The sequence below is a fragment of the Larus michahellis genome, chromosome 2 (assembly GCF_964199755.1).
Source record: "Larus michahellis chromosome 2, bLarMic1.1, whole genome shotgun sequence".
NCBI classification, from domain to species: domain Eukaryota; kingdom Metazoa; phylum Chordata; class Aves; order Charadriiformes; family Laridae; genus Larus; species Larus michahellis.
The window spans coordinates 144,690,802-144,708,511 of record NC_133897.1 but is presented as its reverse complement, the minus strand read 5'-3'; the positions used below and the strand labels follow the sequence as shown (position 1 = coordinate 144,708,511).

The following is a 17,710-nucleotide window of genomic DNA, read 5'->3' as shown; positions in this document are numbered from 1 at the left end:
ATGACGAGATTCCAGACTACCTAAAAAGTGACAGCTATGGGAATGCTGCAGCTCTCCAAATTCACCTCTGGTAGCTGGAGGAGAAGAGGGCTGTTGGGGGGACCACGGGCTTCCCCGCTTCCTCCTCACCCATCTATCCTGGGTGTCACTTCTGCTCAGGCAGCCTCCACGAGGAAGGGTGTGCAGCAAGTCACCTGCATTCATAGAGTCGTGTACGCACCACAGCCTTAGAGCTCAAGACACGAAAACGTTGAAGCCCACCTAGTGCTTCACTGCAAGACAGCAACAGAATAAAAAGTGGTAATTTTCTGCCCAGTGTTCAAATGCTAACTAGGGATGATTTTTCCCCCCCTGAAGAACACTATGCAGGAAAATTATCTTACTGATTGTTAATGATTAATGTTAACACTGAGACCACGTATATAACTTCATGAATAATATAAATAGAAAATATGTTAAAAAACTGTACCTTCTTAGAAAGAAGTGTATCATATAATTTTAGAAGCAGAACTGTTTTTACAAGATAATATGCACCGGCTGAATTAACTTGCAGCTGTCAAGCAAAAATTTGTTTCTGTAAAATACTCTGTACTACACTTCTGCATAAGTATAGTGGAGTTATTTAAATTATTCACTGGAAATGGTACTTGTTTCAAATCTAGCCTGTCTATAAACCGATACTGAATTCTATAGAACAACGCCGAATGTGTGCTGTGCGTAACTATTTATCATGTAGTTGAAAGCAGTTGTTCTGTAAGTGCAGCCTAAAGATCACTTGCAGCCTGCAAAGCCTTTGTACACCCAGCCCTCAAAGCGGGCTTTTAATAATTTCATCTACATGAAAATAAAGGTCCGCTGACTTGCAGGTAAATCTTGCAATGTAGTCCATACACTGATTAATACCAATATTAACAAACTCCTGTTTTAACATGACCGTGCTTGATCTACTACTTAACCACTGAACTGTTCACCTGCAATGAACAGCTGATGGTTGACATGACCCACGGTACACTCCAAAACAGAGAGTATCACTTCTTGCTGACAGAGCTACGAAACTACTGAGTGGCTTGACTACAAAAAATGCTGATAAAATGTATTCTTCCTTAGAAATTTGTGATTTGTCTAACATTTAGGGGAGGCAGACCCATTTAGGAGCATCCTTCTGAAACCCCGACAGCCAGACTGTCCAGCTCACAAGCTCTGCACCCTGCTAACTCGTTAATGTCCTTCTGAAAAACATCCCCTTTCTGTACGTTTTCTGTTTATACAGACATACACCCAAGCACATTGCATGATGAGCTGACACGGATCTAAAGCATTTAATTTTTAATTTTTTTTAATTTTGTATGAAAAGTATGACGACCAGTTACACCAGTTGTTTTGACAGCTTATGGGGGAGACCCTCAGAGGAACGAACGGCATTCTCCTTTCCTTTCTTAGGAAACTTCTGTGGACAAGCATCACCTGGAATTCTGATGCTTTATAATGGTGTTCTCCAATTCCTTGTCATCTTTTTGTACCTGCCTGGATTCTGCCATCTTTTCATTAACTCCTAAGTCATTCCACTAAGTAACACTGAAACATCCAAGGAATAAAAGGTACTGCTCTATGTGGGAAAGGGTTAAAGGAATCCATCACTGATTGTCACTGAGAAGTACTATACAAAGATTTACATGACTGAAACCTAATTTTAGGCACTGAAAACCAGTTAGGCTTACAAAATCATAAATTGCAGCTGCACTGATTATTCCAAGTAGCTCTGCTAGAGTTTACTCATGGGTATGCCTATTCACATCACATTTCTGGCAATACCAAAATGTTCAAATTCTCTCAGACACTGCAGCACACCATTTCTGTTTTCCTAGATTGTCAGCATTATAAACTAAGTAAAGGAAGAGGGGAAAAAAAGAGACATAGTTTTGTGGAGTTACAGCCTTGGATGGTCTCCCAGATAAACCCAGCAGCCCAGGATTCTGGACTCCAGGTGCTGGCTGCATCTGGACAGTGTTGAATCCCTGCTCAAGCTCTCTGGGCTTGAGCACAAACGTAGATCCCTCTAACACCCTTTCTGGAGATAAAGAGCATGTACTCAAGCTGCCAGGTCCCTTCGCATTCTTTCTGACTCTCCCATGTTGTCCCAGCAGCGACTACAGCCTTCTCAGAGCCTGAAACTGGGAGCCCTGAAAGTTGTTGTTTCCTTCTTTGGAGACTGCGAGGAGAGATACTTAGAGGGAGACACAGACCCTCCTCAAAGAACAATCACAATCTACTCCCCGAAAAAGGTACAAGCAATACACAGATTATAGAACAGCTAAAACCTCCCTTACATCCCACCTGTGAGCTCACTCTTTCCAAACCTCAGACTTTTGGCAAAATCACATTTGAATCCCAGGACCTGGTTTCTAAAGTTCATGTTGTTCTTGATGATAAAGAGCTGTTACTAAGAAAAAGCCTGGTACTTTTATGAAATTCCAGCTCCTTCATGCTCTTTCCAGCGACTTCAACTCTCTCACAGTGACTTGTTACTGAATTGAACTCAAAATTCAAATCCTTTGAGCTACAGTCAGCCAACTAATTTTAAATATTTACATTTGAAAATATGATATTCCACAGTAACAACCTGTATTCTCTGTCATTCACCTCCTGCCAGAGCCTTCCCACAGATCTCTGCTAGGTCAACCTGAAATCTCCCATCTAGCAGAAGTTAACAATCAAACACACTACGTTTTATTTCATAATAAAAACCCATGGTCATGTAATGGATTCTCAGCAGCAGTAGTCACCCACTGTTATGTAACACAACCATTACTTGCGTTTGGCACAGGCAAATTATTGCAGAATCTACTATTGACTACCTAATCACAGTTTAAAAGAGTCAACTTTTAATGTTGTCTTCTTTACAGTAAAAAATGTACAAATGTTACACTAAACTAACATTCAAAAAATATTACTGCTGCTTGCAAACAGGGAAAGAGAGAAATTACCATGAGCTATTCAAGATCCCACGGGGACATGAGGCAGAGTGATGAATGGACCTTCAGAATCCCTGGGTTTAGTTAATTCACATGATCATTCTCCCTCGTCTGACAAAAGTGTCTTTTGTTGTCCTGTGCACAACTGTCTAGAATCAGTCTGAATTTTCCAGAGCTAAACAGTACAATAGTTTCAATATCTCTTGTTGAGGTATATTTTGTGTGCTTCACAGTCACCAGCAAACTAGTATGATGAAATCCAAATAGAAATAAGTAAATCACAAACCGTGTGGTTCCTTTCTGTTTCTTAGTGTAAGTGCTCTTCTTTCGTGACCACAGTACATTTAAAAGCCAGGAACTGCAGTCAAATCTCAACCCTGCTTACTAATAACAAACAGAAATATCATCAAGGACAATGCTCTCTGTTTCACAGAGTATTTGCAGTATTCATAGTAGGCCGCCAATGCAGAAGTACTGCAGACAGTGCCTAGGAAAGCAAGACAACAATGAAACGGTTTAGCAGAAGTCACAGGCCCTAGTCACCTTCCCAGCTAACGACATATGGGAACGATCTATAAATACCAAACCAAAGGTCAGATTTAAAAAGAAAAGTTGGAAGAGAACAAAGTTAGGGCTTTAGGTTTGCACCATCCTCCTAAATATAGAAACAAAATGAGAGAAAGTACAAGGTGCCTGAAGGAGAAGAGAACAGGCAAGTAATCAAAGCTGGCATCACTGGCAGAGCAGAGACAGGAGTTGGCACCTCTCATTTAATAAACCAGATGGAGAAGGATTTTCACCATTTAGCCCTACCCTGCAGGCAAGGCCAAAGGATTAGTATCCCATGCAACAAGATGGGCATTGTAAGAGAAAGGCTCAGGTGACTGATTGGATTTGAAGGGAAAACAAAGCTGGAGAAAAGGATTAAAGTAATTGAAATGGTTACACTTAGAAGGACCAGGACATTACTTCTACAGGGAAGAGCCCATTATTACTGTTGGCCATCAACAACAGGCTACATTAGAAAACAATTCTAAACAACAACTGTGGAATAATTGGCTCTGACTTCCTAAAAACACAAGTCAAAATTTGTGTGCCGTAAGTAAGGGGTTTCGTCATACAAACGGGTCTAGCTCATCATACTTAAATGCCTGACTTACATCACAGTAGAGCTAACACAGCAGGGTGAGGCCATCCTACGTGAAGACAACATTTAATGAAATAACACAGAAATACCCTACCATATGGACAAGCCACAAGCAAGACTGTGGGAAGTGGAAGAACCAGAAAAATGAGAGGCTCCCTACCCCCTCAAAAACAATGCAAGCATTCTTGTGAAGAGAAATCGTAACATGTTGGAGTAAATCATACACATTTTCTCACATGTTTAAGCAAACAAGGCAAAACAAAACTAGGAATTAGCATTTCCAAATCCTCTGCATTCCTGGGGCATAAACCCCAGGAGATTGTGGATATTAACAGTTGACTAGCACATTAAGTATATTTTTAAAATGGCACCTATATTTTTCTCCCTGTTTGTTTTATGTGACATAAGTAAAAGGTTACATATCAAAATAAAACATTTTGTTGTATGCATGAAACAGATTCTGAAGCACACAAATCCAGCCAGAGTCCCTACATAAACCTTTTGGAAATCAGCAGTAAGCCTTGAAAAGAATACTTCAGATGTTTTACAGAAGACACAATATGTTTCATAAATAAAACTTTAATATATACATGCCAAAACTGTTCTGTAACGTGTAGATAATTTTTAGTAACATCATCAGATTAAGAACAATACCAAATAGATTCTGAGAAAGTATCCTGAGTAATAGAGGAGTAGAAACAATACTCAGTGGGAAGTACAAACTAGAAAACCAATTATAAGACATGAGAATAATAAAATTGGACAGGCAGGTGAATCTCTACACTAGACCTCTGTACAAGCTGTTTCAGTGTTGCCTGGAACAAAATCAAAAAGTGAGTTGCTGTGTAACTTGAAATTAATGGAGTTAATCCTAGAATACATCAAGAAACACAGCCTTTACAATGTCTTTTTTTTTTTTAAATTTAAAAAGGAGAGCATTAGGCTAGGATATGCCAACCACCAATTCTCTACCATTCTGGCACAACCATCTGGTACTATTTAATCTCTTCCAGTTGTCCAGAGTCATGTGCTCTGGAGATGAACACTCCAGATAAAGTCCTCAGTGCTGCACTTACACAGAAAAAACACGGAGAAATACAGAGAAATGAAATGACAGTCCACATACTTCTCAGATCTCATCAGCAGCTGAAAATAAATACACCCCTTGTGAAAATAATTCATTGGCATTCCATTACTCACACCCCTCTCTAATATTTGTCTGCATTTTCATTGTCAGGTTTTCCTTCAATCCTCTACATCTATGGTCGCCACATACTAGTGAGACACTTCTTGTCAGTGTAATCAAGAAAACTGAATATTGCGAGAACATTAAAGCAGAACCTGCAATTGATGAATCAAGATACTCAATCATGTCAGAGGGTTCTGAACTTGCTGACAGGGCTTTTGTAGGCACAGCAACTCACACAGACTCAGAAGAGGCTGGGCAGCACCGAAGAAAGCCAGAGTTGATTAGGGTAAAACAGGAAATCACGGAAAACTGCTAAAGTTCCCGGTGTTCAACCCACAGCAAACACAGCTGTAACTCCTTAAAGATCAGTACAACAAACCCAACACTTGGCAGCTTTACACACTCAACGTCTTCTTATACATGGACTAGCAATGCAAAGGCAGAATACACTGTTCCTTTAAATGTTACTAACTCCGTAATATTACCAAACCTAATCAGTGGGTGCTCCTGGTACCCGAATATGATGAGCGTTAACATGTGCTATTCATGATATGGGTGGCCATCTAGCTACCAACAAAATGCATGAGTCAGTAATGTTAGGACAGTGGGTGGGCCAGAAGAGAAGATAAAAACTTGAATATTACATTGATAAAGGGTTGCCTTGGGAAGCTAGTAGTGATGAAGCAAGGATTTCAAAAGGACCATTATCCTCACAGCATCTTTACGGATAACAAAGTCTATTGACAAAGACTTTATTCGCCCATTACCTGCCTCCACCGAAATTACAGGACACTGCTTATATTACTAGACATTAAATGGATTAAGTTCTTCCCAATTACATGAACATATTCCTGAACAGGAGTAACCAAAACTAGGAGGAGGTAGAGAAAGCCCTTGTTAGTTCCATCAGGATTTTACTGACTTTGTAAGAAAACAAATATGCCAGATGTACGAAATAACCCAGAGGTTTCAGATGTCACATCAAACCCTGTCTACTGGAAAAAAACAAAACAGTAGAGTTACGCAGTTCAACGCAAAAAGGGGCCAAAAAGTTTGGCAAAAGCCAAAGAGAGATTGCGACTTAAGAAACATCATCTACAGATTTCTCACTATTAAGAAGTTACCTGAAATTTGACTCCTTAATCACTGCTCAAATAGCAAAAGCCCGCTATACGATATGATCATCTCCTAAAGCACAGGCTCCATTTCTTCTAAGGACATCTAAGTTCTCTTGCTGACAGCTAGGATTTGCCCCAAAATGAGCACAAAAGACTGCACTGCAGAATGCAGTCTGGCATGTTGGCCTTCAGGGAACACAGGAAGCCAAGTAAAAATTAATGAATTGTCAGTCAACAACATAGACATCCTGGAGGGAAAGCCCCTACGTGCAGGGCAAGAAAATAAATCCCAGAGCACACCACCAATTTGTATCTCTAAGGGCAGCAAGACAACGCGCATAGCGCTATGAAACATAACTAGAATCTTCGAAGAGCTCACCAGAGACTTATAAAACATGGTTTCCTCTTATTTTCTCTTGTTACACCACAAACAAGGGGTTTTATCCTTGTTTCCCGGTCCCTTAGTAGAACAGAAGACAATATTGCTGTATCCTGTTGCCACAGGATACTGCCTTAGGATAGTCTCTCATTGAGATGTTTCCTATGAACAATTCCTGCTGCTATACCAATTCCGTAAGTGAAAATTGTTCCCAAATAATCAGTGGGTGCCTCCTGATTTCATCAGTTATGCTACAGCATTACTGTTACATCTCTACAGCTATCACCCAGCTTCCTGCTGCCTTTATGCCTTGTGCCTTCCCAAAGCCTGCACAAAGTGGACAGAAGATGCTGCCTACTCAGAAGGAGATTATTTTTTTTTTTTATAACAATTCTGCAGTGTCAAAAGCGAGCACATACAATATGAAGGAGGGGAGAATCAGGTTCAGTTTTCCAATTCCCTTAGAGATCAATTCTAAACTACCTTGACCACAACTGCATTCTCCTCTCCACTGAAAGAAAATAACTCTTCAACGCACACATTCACCACTGCACCCTGTGCGCATAAAACCCACATGCTAGGGAGGGAAAAAAAAAAAAAAACACAATTAAAAAACACCAGAAGGCAATAATAAGAACAGGTACTCTGTCACTGGAAGATTGTAATGACCAAAGACAGTTTCTCCAGTAAATAAATGAAGGCATCAAATGCACCCATAATGCAGGTAAACTCTCTTATTTTCAGTACTTCCAGCAAGAGCTAGCTTCCTGGAAGTAGGAGTGGTGGCACTGCTCATAACAGGATGCATCAGGACCAAAGAACATAGCATTACAAGCAGTCAAGGAAAATTCCAGATACCAGCTTAGCACTGTCACATGAAATGGAAAAAAAAGGTAAATATAGTAGATTTTTTTACTCAAGGAATATGGAAATAGTTTACTTTTATACTCAGAGAAATGTCTTGTGCCACAGACATCCTTTGGAAAACATTATTTCTGGAAACTTAGCCCAGTAACTTTCTCACTTCAAACCAGATCTTTCTCAGTGCTTTTTCTTGACAAAAAGGCAATCTGGTTTAGCCATTTCTATCAAAAAGTTTTCAATAATAATAACATTTGATTTTACATACAAATCAGCATCAAGGAGACCTACTTGGCTGACATGCAGTGAATATCCCTAACTTTGTCTTCCCTGACTTACAGAAAGCCTTGTCTCTGGCCCTGCATTCCCTCTTGGAATTTCCATTGGATAATCAAGAGCCACAATCTGCATTGGTGAAGTGAATCCTCGTATCACAGAGGGCACATCTCTGGCCACTACAATAGAAATTACACCATAAACAGTTTGCAGTATTGTACAGATGATGTGACTTTCTTAAAGGTCTCATGTGGTATGTCGATATTAGTCTTTCAGTTTGAATAAAGAATGGGCTTTTGAAGTGAACCTCCCAAAATCCTTCACTGCTGATCACAAAGCAGTCTGAGCACCAGCAGTAGATTCCTTCCTGATGAAACCAAACAAAAGATGCATTCCATAAGTACACCTAGCATTGCCCAACCGCTAACATATGCTCAGTCTCAGCTGTTGCACCTAAAATTTTAATTGCAGCTTTATTTTTTTTTAAGTGATTTTTACTGTAATTATATCATAACATGGAAAAACTCTATTGCAACACAAAGGATTTTGTTTTGAAAGATGTAAAAATGATTTGCAATTAGAAGAGGAAAAAGTTTGGACAACCAGTAAAATATTTTCCCTAATCCCAAGAGAGCAAGACACAAGATTATTTCATTCACCAAAAAGCAGGGAAGTAGGTTTACAGATGGACTAAGGTACATCCCACCCCTGCAGACTTGAGAACACAAGGCTAGCTTAATTAGAAGAAAATTAAAAATTGAGAGGACTGAACAGAACTGCAGGAAATTAACTCACATACCACATCCGTTAACAGGCCAAAAGCCAGAGTAACAGCAAAATTCCTGAACTGACACAGCACTTGGAGAGGGGGACCAAAATTCAAATGCACCGGGGCACTAGCAGCTCACACAAGCTAAGCCTGTACACGCAGCCGGAGATGTTACGTGTCGGCTTCTCTCCATCTCCGCATCCTATGAGCATCAGCCAGGCTGGTTCCTGAACGTGGCCAGATACGCCACAGAGGCCGCATGGCTTCAGCGGCCCAGAAAATCACATAGCCACCAGGGTGCTATAGGCACATCAGCAAAAGGTGCTTACGAATTTTGGGCGAAAAGAGGGAAGGGAAGCAAAAACTTACAAAAACTAATTATACAAAAACTCCTATTTCATAATCCAATTTCATTCTTTTCCCTTCAACGGGTGCCAGAGGCAGCAAACAATACTCAAAGGCCTGAGTAAAGCTAATTTTTTGGTTGATCAGCAACCTGGATGACCAGTCCCATGCTACAACAGACAGTATTGCTAAAGAAAAAGTGATAACAAATCTAATTCCTATTTTGTGCTACCATAGGCTCACTTGTTCACAGCAATTGCACCGTTTATTAAATAATCAAAATGAAAGAAGACGGTAAAAATGAAGTGTTTAGCTGAAGAGCTTCTGAAATTATTTTAGGATGTAGGTTAAATTTTAGAAATTTATACACAAGTCAATATTTTTTTGATGAAAATAACAGCTGATGGTCCAGGCCATTTAACGGGCAAAAGGGGAAGCCTTCTAGGGCAAAGTGATGGGTCATAGAAAGAAAGACGCCTAAGATGGTACCAAAAAATTAGGTATACTGGCATTCATTGTAGGAGGGGCAGAACAGGAGGGAAAAGAGCCTTCAGGGCTCATGACACAACCAGAGGATATAGTATTTCAAAGACAATACAGTTTTAAAGGCCAGATGCACCTCTTTGCTACAAAAAAAAAAAAAAAAAAAGGCAAAAGAAATCCTACCAAAACTACTGTATGATCCCAGATTTCAGAAAACTTGGCAGAACAAGCAGGAAAGTGTCTCTGCCATTGCTGACGTGAATAGGCCCTTACTTTCCTTAGATATGGAGTTTTAGGGAAAGGAGGAAGTTCTCCTTAGCAGGCAAGTCTCACATTTGGAACCAAAGGCAGCAGACCAAGCATTAGGAAGAGGTGATGTGGTACAAAATCACTGTGCTAGCACTTGAGAGCTGAAAAATGACACTAACTCATGTATGTTGCCAGCAAGGATGAGAAGGGAATGAACTGTTTATGAAGCAGTGAAGAATTAACGGGAAAACAGGAGAGGAAAAGAAAATGCACTTTGAGAATACAATGTATATACAAAAAGCTAGACGTGACTATACATGATACAAGAAAATAAACCAAGTGGGGTTAAAAGGGGGGAAATTAAGATAAAGGAAAAGCAATAGTTTTCAAATTGACATACATTACATGAAATGATATTCCAGCCCTGGCATGCCTGCTCTTAATTGTGTCATATGCACCCACTCGGGCTATCTATGCAACCTCTGCCATAAATCTTGAGTTGCACCATGCCACTCAAATTCAGCTTTTGTCCAGACACAGCTTTTGATTAGAGTTACTAGAACTTCACAAGCAGACATTGTGCCTTGGCCACCCCTAGCCTGAAGAAGAGGAAAGAAAGTAAAGGAAATTACTTACGTCAGATAAGATGCTGAATTGAGCCCAAAAAGAGAACTTGACCAAGTATGTGTCCTTGTTAACAGTCTCCAGGTCAAAGTACTCCTTGGTCTTCTTTGGCCTTGTAGTATGTTCTCTGTTGGATTTCTTATATACTGGAGAGATTGTTCTGCAGCATTTAAAAAATAATAATTGGGCTCTTGGCATTTATCTCTGAGAATTCTGGGGAACCTTCTTTTTGAGTTCTTAAAAAACCACTCGATTTTTCTTCTTTCTAGAGCTCTTAAAGCTGTTATTATTACAAGACACAGTGTTACGACTTTATCTAATCTGTGGTTCTTGAGAAACAGAAGGATTTACTTATAGTTTTAGATTCATAAGAGTACATTCTACACAGGATAAACACTGGACCATTTCAATCGCTAAAGGATACCTTTTATCTATAAAATGTTCTAAAATGTACAGCTAGGAAGCAGAAAACCAGACTTATGGCTAGCTTATTACAACCACATTTTTACTCATGCCTTGTAAATTGACTATTTTTGCTGTAAAAACATCCACTACAAACTGGGAAATAGTCATGAATTTATTGTACACAACAGTAAACGTATATATTACTTTAACTTCTACAAGACCATTAATCACAGCACAGTCAAGCTATTAAAGCAAAAAAAAAAAAGGTAACATCCGGATTTCTCCAAAAAAAGCCAAATACTATGGATACTGTTGACTGATTACAGTAATACATGTTATTTGAGAAGTTTCATTAAAAATAGTTCTGTTACTCTTAACTCCTAATATCCATGTTCAAATATTTTCACCACCAAATTGCCAGTGCTTCAGGAAATTGTTACTGGGAAAAAGGCTGTCATAAACACACCGTTTGGGTGGAGGGCAGTGAAAATGACCTACCTGTTACAGTGGCTTTCTCCTAAGTAACAGAACCTACTCTTACATGACACCTATAAAGTAGCAAGAGAATTATTTGACTGTAACACAGCATGAGGATAATGCCACGAGACACAATTGCCACGCAACATGGTAATACCAATCACGTAACTACTGTCATCTCTTCATAGACCAAGGGAGATGCTGCTAGTTTTATTTCCTATTCACTTACCATTTCTGACCTAAACAAATGAATCCATACCTTGAAACTCAACAATAAATCCTTCAAGTCCTTCACTGTTACTCATGAATTGGCATGAGCCCTAATAAAAACACAGCAAGGAGTTTTCCTAAGTATACTGAAGTTCATCCCTTCTTGCCCTCATTCAGAGTTGGGACGCCTGAGTCCCCAAGCAGTTTCATTCACCCCGCAGCTACACTACCATACCTTAAAGAAAAATAAGCTGTATACATAATCCCTGCTCAGAGGTTCCCTTCACACTTTTTGCCCGTGACAATGTGGCAGCCATCTCTGGAATAAGGAACAGCCACCAAGCTGCCAGCAAGAGCACTGATTTCATTCATGTTGTGGTTTTACCAATTCTGTCTGGTCAGCAAACTCTAATAATCTGGCATAATAAGCCTAAAACATTAATCTGCTAGAAAGTACCTAGTTTTAACCAATGAATATATATAGTGAAATCACACCACAAAGTGCTTCCATTGTTCCAGCCAGCGTAATTTGTTGCACACAGAGTAAGCAAATAACAAAAAGTGACCCTCTGTCCAAAAGGGGTTGAAATCTTAAAAAAATTTAAAAAAAAAATAAAATTAAAAAACCAAACCAACCCAAAACCCACCACACCAAAGCTTATACAATTTAGGGGAAATTGTGAAGTTCCACCCTTCATTCACACGAGGAGAGCAGGATAGTGCAGTATCAGAAAAAGAATACTTTCTTCTAAGGTGTTTCCAGGATGTTTTGGAGAACTGCCACAATCCCATTATCAGTTACTCATATTTTAGGTGCATATGTAAACACACAGGCACAAGAAGTAAAGGTTCTGGTCAACAAAGCAGCAGTATACAAATCACAAGAATGCAAGACTTACTTTCACAATGCTTAGAAGTCTTTTATCGTCTTTCTACCTTTCATCTCTCACCCTTCTAACACACTGCTCCCTGCAGCAACATAGTATTTCCCATCAGTCAATCAAAAAGGCAAGTGACTTGGACAAAAAGGGCCCCAGACACTGATTGACAGCAAGCACCACATCCAGCACAGCACATCAGTAGGACAGACAAGGAGACACAGAGCTAGTGATTAAGAGAAAACATAGAAGGCATGGAGATGATAAAATCCAGCCTGCCTACCAGCAATACCTGCTTTCTGTTAGAAACAAGACAACCATATCTAGGCATCACGGAGTGGCAGAAGTGACGGACTGGACCTGAATACCTCCCTTAATACAGGAAAAAAAATACATTAACCAACCCCTCCCCCCACCCAAAAACCCCTAAGCGAAGGTAAATGAAGAAAGGACAGAAAGTACATTTCATGAAAAAATGCTTCCTGGCAGCATCTAAATTTGAAATTGCTTTTGGAATGATACCTCGGCTCCCAGCCTTGATTAAGGATTCAATACTTCTAAACAAACACGTATTTGGCATCTGTTTCTCCTCTCTTTTCATTCAATTCTGAAATAGCTGTAATGCCAGTACCCAGACCTAATAAACAGGCTTTACTGCCTGCAGTCTCCACCTCTGTTCCTCATCTCTAAACTTTCCATTACATGTTAAAATGCACTTCCATAAATAGTCTGGCAAACAGAAAATGCAAAGAATCACTTTCAAATGAACACCTCTGCACGGCACCAGAACTAAGGACTGGATAAATCAGAGTTCAGATCATCCTCTGGTTTTCGGATAATCAACAGATTACGGATTGCAATATTCTTTGATAAGACCAAATATAACTATTTTGAAAACATATAATTTTTCATAAAACTGTTTTTGAAACATATTCTACTCTGTTGATTATTATTAAATTTATTAGAAAATGATAGGTATTAGAAAATTTATTGTAAACATTGCTGTGTCTGTCAGGCACCAAGAAATACAGTAGTCTAGTCTGGATACTATCTGAATTCAAAATACTTTACTTTTGAGAAAGTATTTTAAACCGGTAATGTTGGCTTCTTTAGGGGAATATGGAGCATATAAAAATGCTATCAAGCAACTACACAGGCAGCAGAATGGTCCTCTGCGCATGATCCAACACAGTTAGCTGGCATTACTGCATTTCTCAAACTTTTTGAAGCATCACAAATGGTGATGCTTGCACACTGCTCATACTGCTGAGATGTGACCACTTAGGTTTTGTCTGAAATGGTGGAATCAAACGTGCGTCCAAGTGCATGTCCCAGCCTTAAACAAGGCCCAAAACCATACTACCCCTTCCCACTTCCCAGCCTGGACTTATGGAGAAAGAAAATCTAGGAGTGGAAATCAAAAAGAAACCATGATAGTATCCAAGCAGAATACAATTCCAGTTTATGATGTGGCATCCATTCAGGCTCAGGTTAGCTACTGCCAATGACTCCTCTGTGGGTAAACAGTCACTGGGCAACTAGGGGAATGAAAAAAGTGGCCTGTACTACTCTGAATATATATTGTCCAAAAAAAGAACGGTATTACAAAATACAGCAGCTGACAGAAAACTAAAAATGGTCATTTCAGAAATATAAAACTATATATAATAAATAACATACTAAGACATCTAAAAAAATTAATTTTTAATATATCATGATTTCAACTACCTTACTTAAAAAGCAGAGTGAGAATTACAAACCTTACTGCTAAAGTGTTCAAAATAATTATGTTCAAAGCAGACTACTCCTTCATCTAGTACAAGTCAGCCTCGTGCTAGGAAAATGACCAATACAATAAAAATTGTGCACTTACATTCTAGTCAAATACCCAGAATGACCAGTTCATACTCTTGCTGACAGTCTGGTACATGTTGTTACCAAAGACATTTTATTTTGGTTGATCTCAGAATATTTATGGTAGCCTTGAGAATGCAGGAAGTTCTTTCAAACAAATATCATACAACATTTGGATCAGTAACAAAAAATTAAAACATTTTGAAAGAATGACAAAGCACAGGGGAAAAGAACTATTGTGCAGCCAATAGTTTCAAAACCGAACACCCACTCATAACTGGCAATGTTTAAGTCATAGAGAACAAAAACGCCTGCCCAGAAATGACACATGAACTAAAGGCTGAAATGTGAGTCACAGGGAGAAAAGAGAAAAATGCTTACCTATGAATAGAAAAAGAAGCAATGGATCTAATGAGGGATGCCACTGCTCCAACTTTAGCAGCTTCCACTGCTCCCTGCGATCTGTATCGCACTGTTTCACCATAACTGATGAAAGGTTCATTGTAGACAACAATCTTCCCAATGGCTTCCTGAGCTCTTTTGTGCAGTTCATCAAAAGAGGCTACCACTATGACTTCCGCAGTAATTCCTGAAAGAAAATATTACAGTGGTTTTAACATTGCTTTCCTACAACTCTCCTAAAGCAAATTTTAACTGAGAAAAGCATGGACTGTGCAGAACACAGGGCATTAGGTTTAACTTCTTACTGGAAAAGGAAGACCATGTAAAACAGTTCATCAGGGACTGGTACTGAATAGCTGTACTAGCACCCTGAACCAAGTACACGCAGTTCTGTAAACCACGCGATCAGGTTGGGATTAAAACATAACTTGAAGGGCAAGAGGGATACACAGGGGGAATTCTGTTCTCTGCATGTGCTTTAATGCCTCGCTGCAATCATTTATAGTACAAAAACATTTGCAAAAACTGCCTATGGGATTAATAAAAAAAGATAGTAATCTTTTCATGGAATTGTTTTGATATGTTGCTAAACAACTTAGCTTAACATAAGACAACTGGAAGCACATATTTTTAGACTGAAACACATAAAATTATTTAATCCACAAATGAAACAAAATTAAAGCTTTACAGTTTCAACAAAATTTGTAGTATGCATATAAACTAAAAAAACCCAAAACCTTCATATTTAATTCAGGAGAATAGCACAGTTATACTGAATTTCCCTCTGGGAGTTTTCCCAGGGACCCATCGAACACAGGCAGGTTCTTCTGCAGAACTATTCACACATGGTAAGTTAGATCCCACCCAGCTCTTTGTTTTTAATAGTTGGAATAGTTTTAAATTGCTGTACTATCTTGCTTGAAAAAACAAAGGATTTTACAGAGAAGTAGTTCTTCCCAAAGGCAGAGAATCCTTCTAACTTTTTAGAACATTGAGGAACTATATTTCAAAGCATTTAAGAATTCATTAATATGACCACTATGCTTAAAACCAAATTTTTTTGACTGGTGACAGAGATAAGTAGAAATTACTTAACAATATGGGCTGGTACTTTTCTTCAAAATATAGAAATAGTAATGGATGCCTGAAATGTTAAGTGTTGTATGTTTCACCTAAATGCCACAAAATATGTCAATGAAAACTAAAAATATTAACAAATGTCTAGCAAGGATTTTTCAAAGAAGTCAAACTATCATGTTTTTAAGAAGAAAATGTTTCTCCTTGAAAGTCCTCTTTCTTCTTTTTTTTTTTTTTTTTGTGGCACAAGAATCATTTGGAGAAGATTTCAAAGACTTATATTTGAGACTGCAATACATGAGAAGAACTAACAGAAAAATAGGAAGATCATCTCTCCCAGCACCAGAGTATCTAGGCTCCTGGCTTCTTTAAGATCAAACTGTAGTATGCTTCAAAACCTTAAAGAAACTGTTTCACGCAAAAAAAGTTTGCTTTTTAAGAGTGCACCACTAAGAGGGCAAGAGACATCTACTACAGCAAAAGCCCGTGAGTTTTAGCTACAGAACTAACCTAGTGTAAAAATTTTAACTGAGTAACTATTCAGATTCTTAGCTTTACAGAAAGATGCACAGAGAGCCAAACCAGAGAATCACCTTCAAATTTTACTAGTTGTTGTTGGCAGGTAGGTGAGCACGCTAGCAGACTCCGGCTGCTTCTAATGAACTGCAGGTTCAGCTGCCTACCTAAGGAGCATCCCAGCGACAGGATCATTCTGGGTATGGAACCGTGCCACTGGATATAAAGCCAGGTATCTGCAAAATTTCATTTTCCACAAGAAAAGCAATGGTCTCAGTAGGTTGAGACTGCAATTCGTATTTCATATTAGCTCTCCCCAGTGCTCCACTTGGATCATGCAGCAGCACTGGACGGGCACACGTTCTATTAGTGACTGGGAAGCGAGGAGTGTAACTCTTCTTGGCATTACTTTACCGTATTAATGAACACACACCAACTCTGGATGATTTTTAAAGAATTCTACAGACAGACAGCAACTATCTATAATTCCTAAGAAATCACAGAATGGTAGGGGTTGGAAGGGACCTCTGGAGATCATCTAGTCCAACCCCCCTGCCAGAGCAGGAACAAATATCTTGGAGAATTACATTTATGCCCCCCCCGCCCCCAGATGACAGGCATCAGGAGTTTGTACGGTGAGCTTTGTGGGAAAAGAACACAGAGCTGCAAACTCCAGCCCAGTATCTCTACTTTTGAATGTACTCAAAGAAGCTAAATAGAGCCATCCTTTGACAAAACAAAACAAAGGCTCTCTCTGCAAATTTAACTTAATGGCAGCATGGTATACATAAAGCATAAATCACAGTGCTTTGTGTAACCAGATGAAACTTCCTTCTTGTGTAACTTCTGACTAATTCAATGTCTCGTTTGCATTTGAGTCCCATTTCATACCATTTCAGTATCATCTATTGAAGTGACAAGACCCATGTTTATCTTAAATACATACGTGGACACACATACAAAATCACCATAAGACCTCCTGTGCAACGGGAAGAATGAAACAAAAACCCCAACTGTTTATTGGTTTAAGGGAAATGAGTTATTCCTTTTCAAAATGTGAAATGCCTCACTTTACCAAGCCTTTAAGCAAATTAACTGACCTCTACCCCTAGTATTTCCTACCAATTCAGTGCCTCGTGGCTCTGCTTCCCATGTCCAAAGCTGTTCTATCTCTTTCTCACTCCTGTCATTATCTTATCCAGAGCTTGGCTGTGCATTATTGAACAGAAGTCTTCAGAAAACCCATGTAAGGAGGGAGCTGGATTGCCTGCTTACTTAAGCAAGATATAAAGATTATAACCACTGCAGTCCAAGAGATGAATACGCAGCATTTGGGGAATTAGCTAAGTATAAGGCATGAAGCATAGAAGACAGAATTACGAACATGATAAACTTGGGTGACTATATGAAACTGAAGACTATTTATTTGTTCTCACCCTGTGAAACATTATACATATTGTTGCATTGGGCAAGTGAGCA

The 17,710-nt window shown here is 39.1% G+C and overlaps 1 protein-coding gene across 3 annotated transcripts in view; it reads right to left on the bottom strand.

The window, feature by feature from the left end:
* Positions 1–17,710, bottom strand: part of CPQ (carboxypeptidase Q) — a 162,507-nt gene that overhangs the window by 112,471 nt on the left and 32,326 nt on the right. For all 3 annotated transcript variants that reach the window (XM_074577490.1, XM_074577488.1, XM_074577489.1), the window contains one exon: positions 14,618–14,825. In XM_074577490.1, coding sequence (XP_074433591.1) covers positions 14,618–14,825 — 208 coding nt within the window. The remainder of the gene's footprint in view (positions 1–14,617; positions 14,826–17,710) is intronic.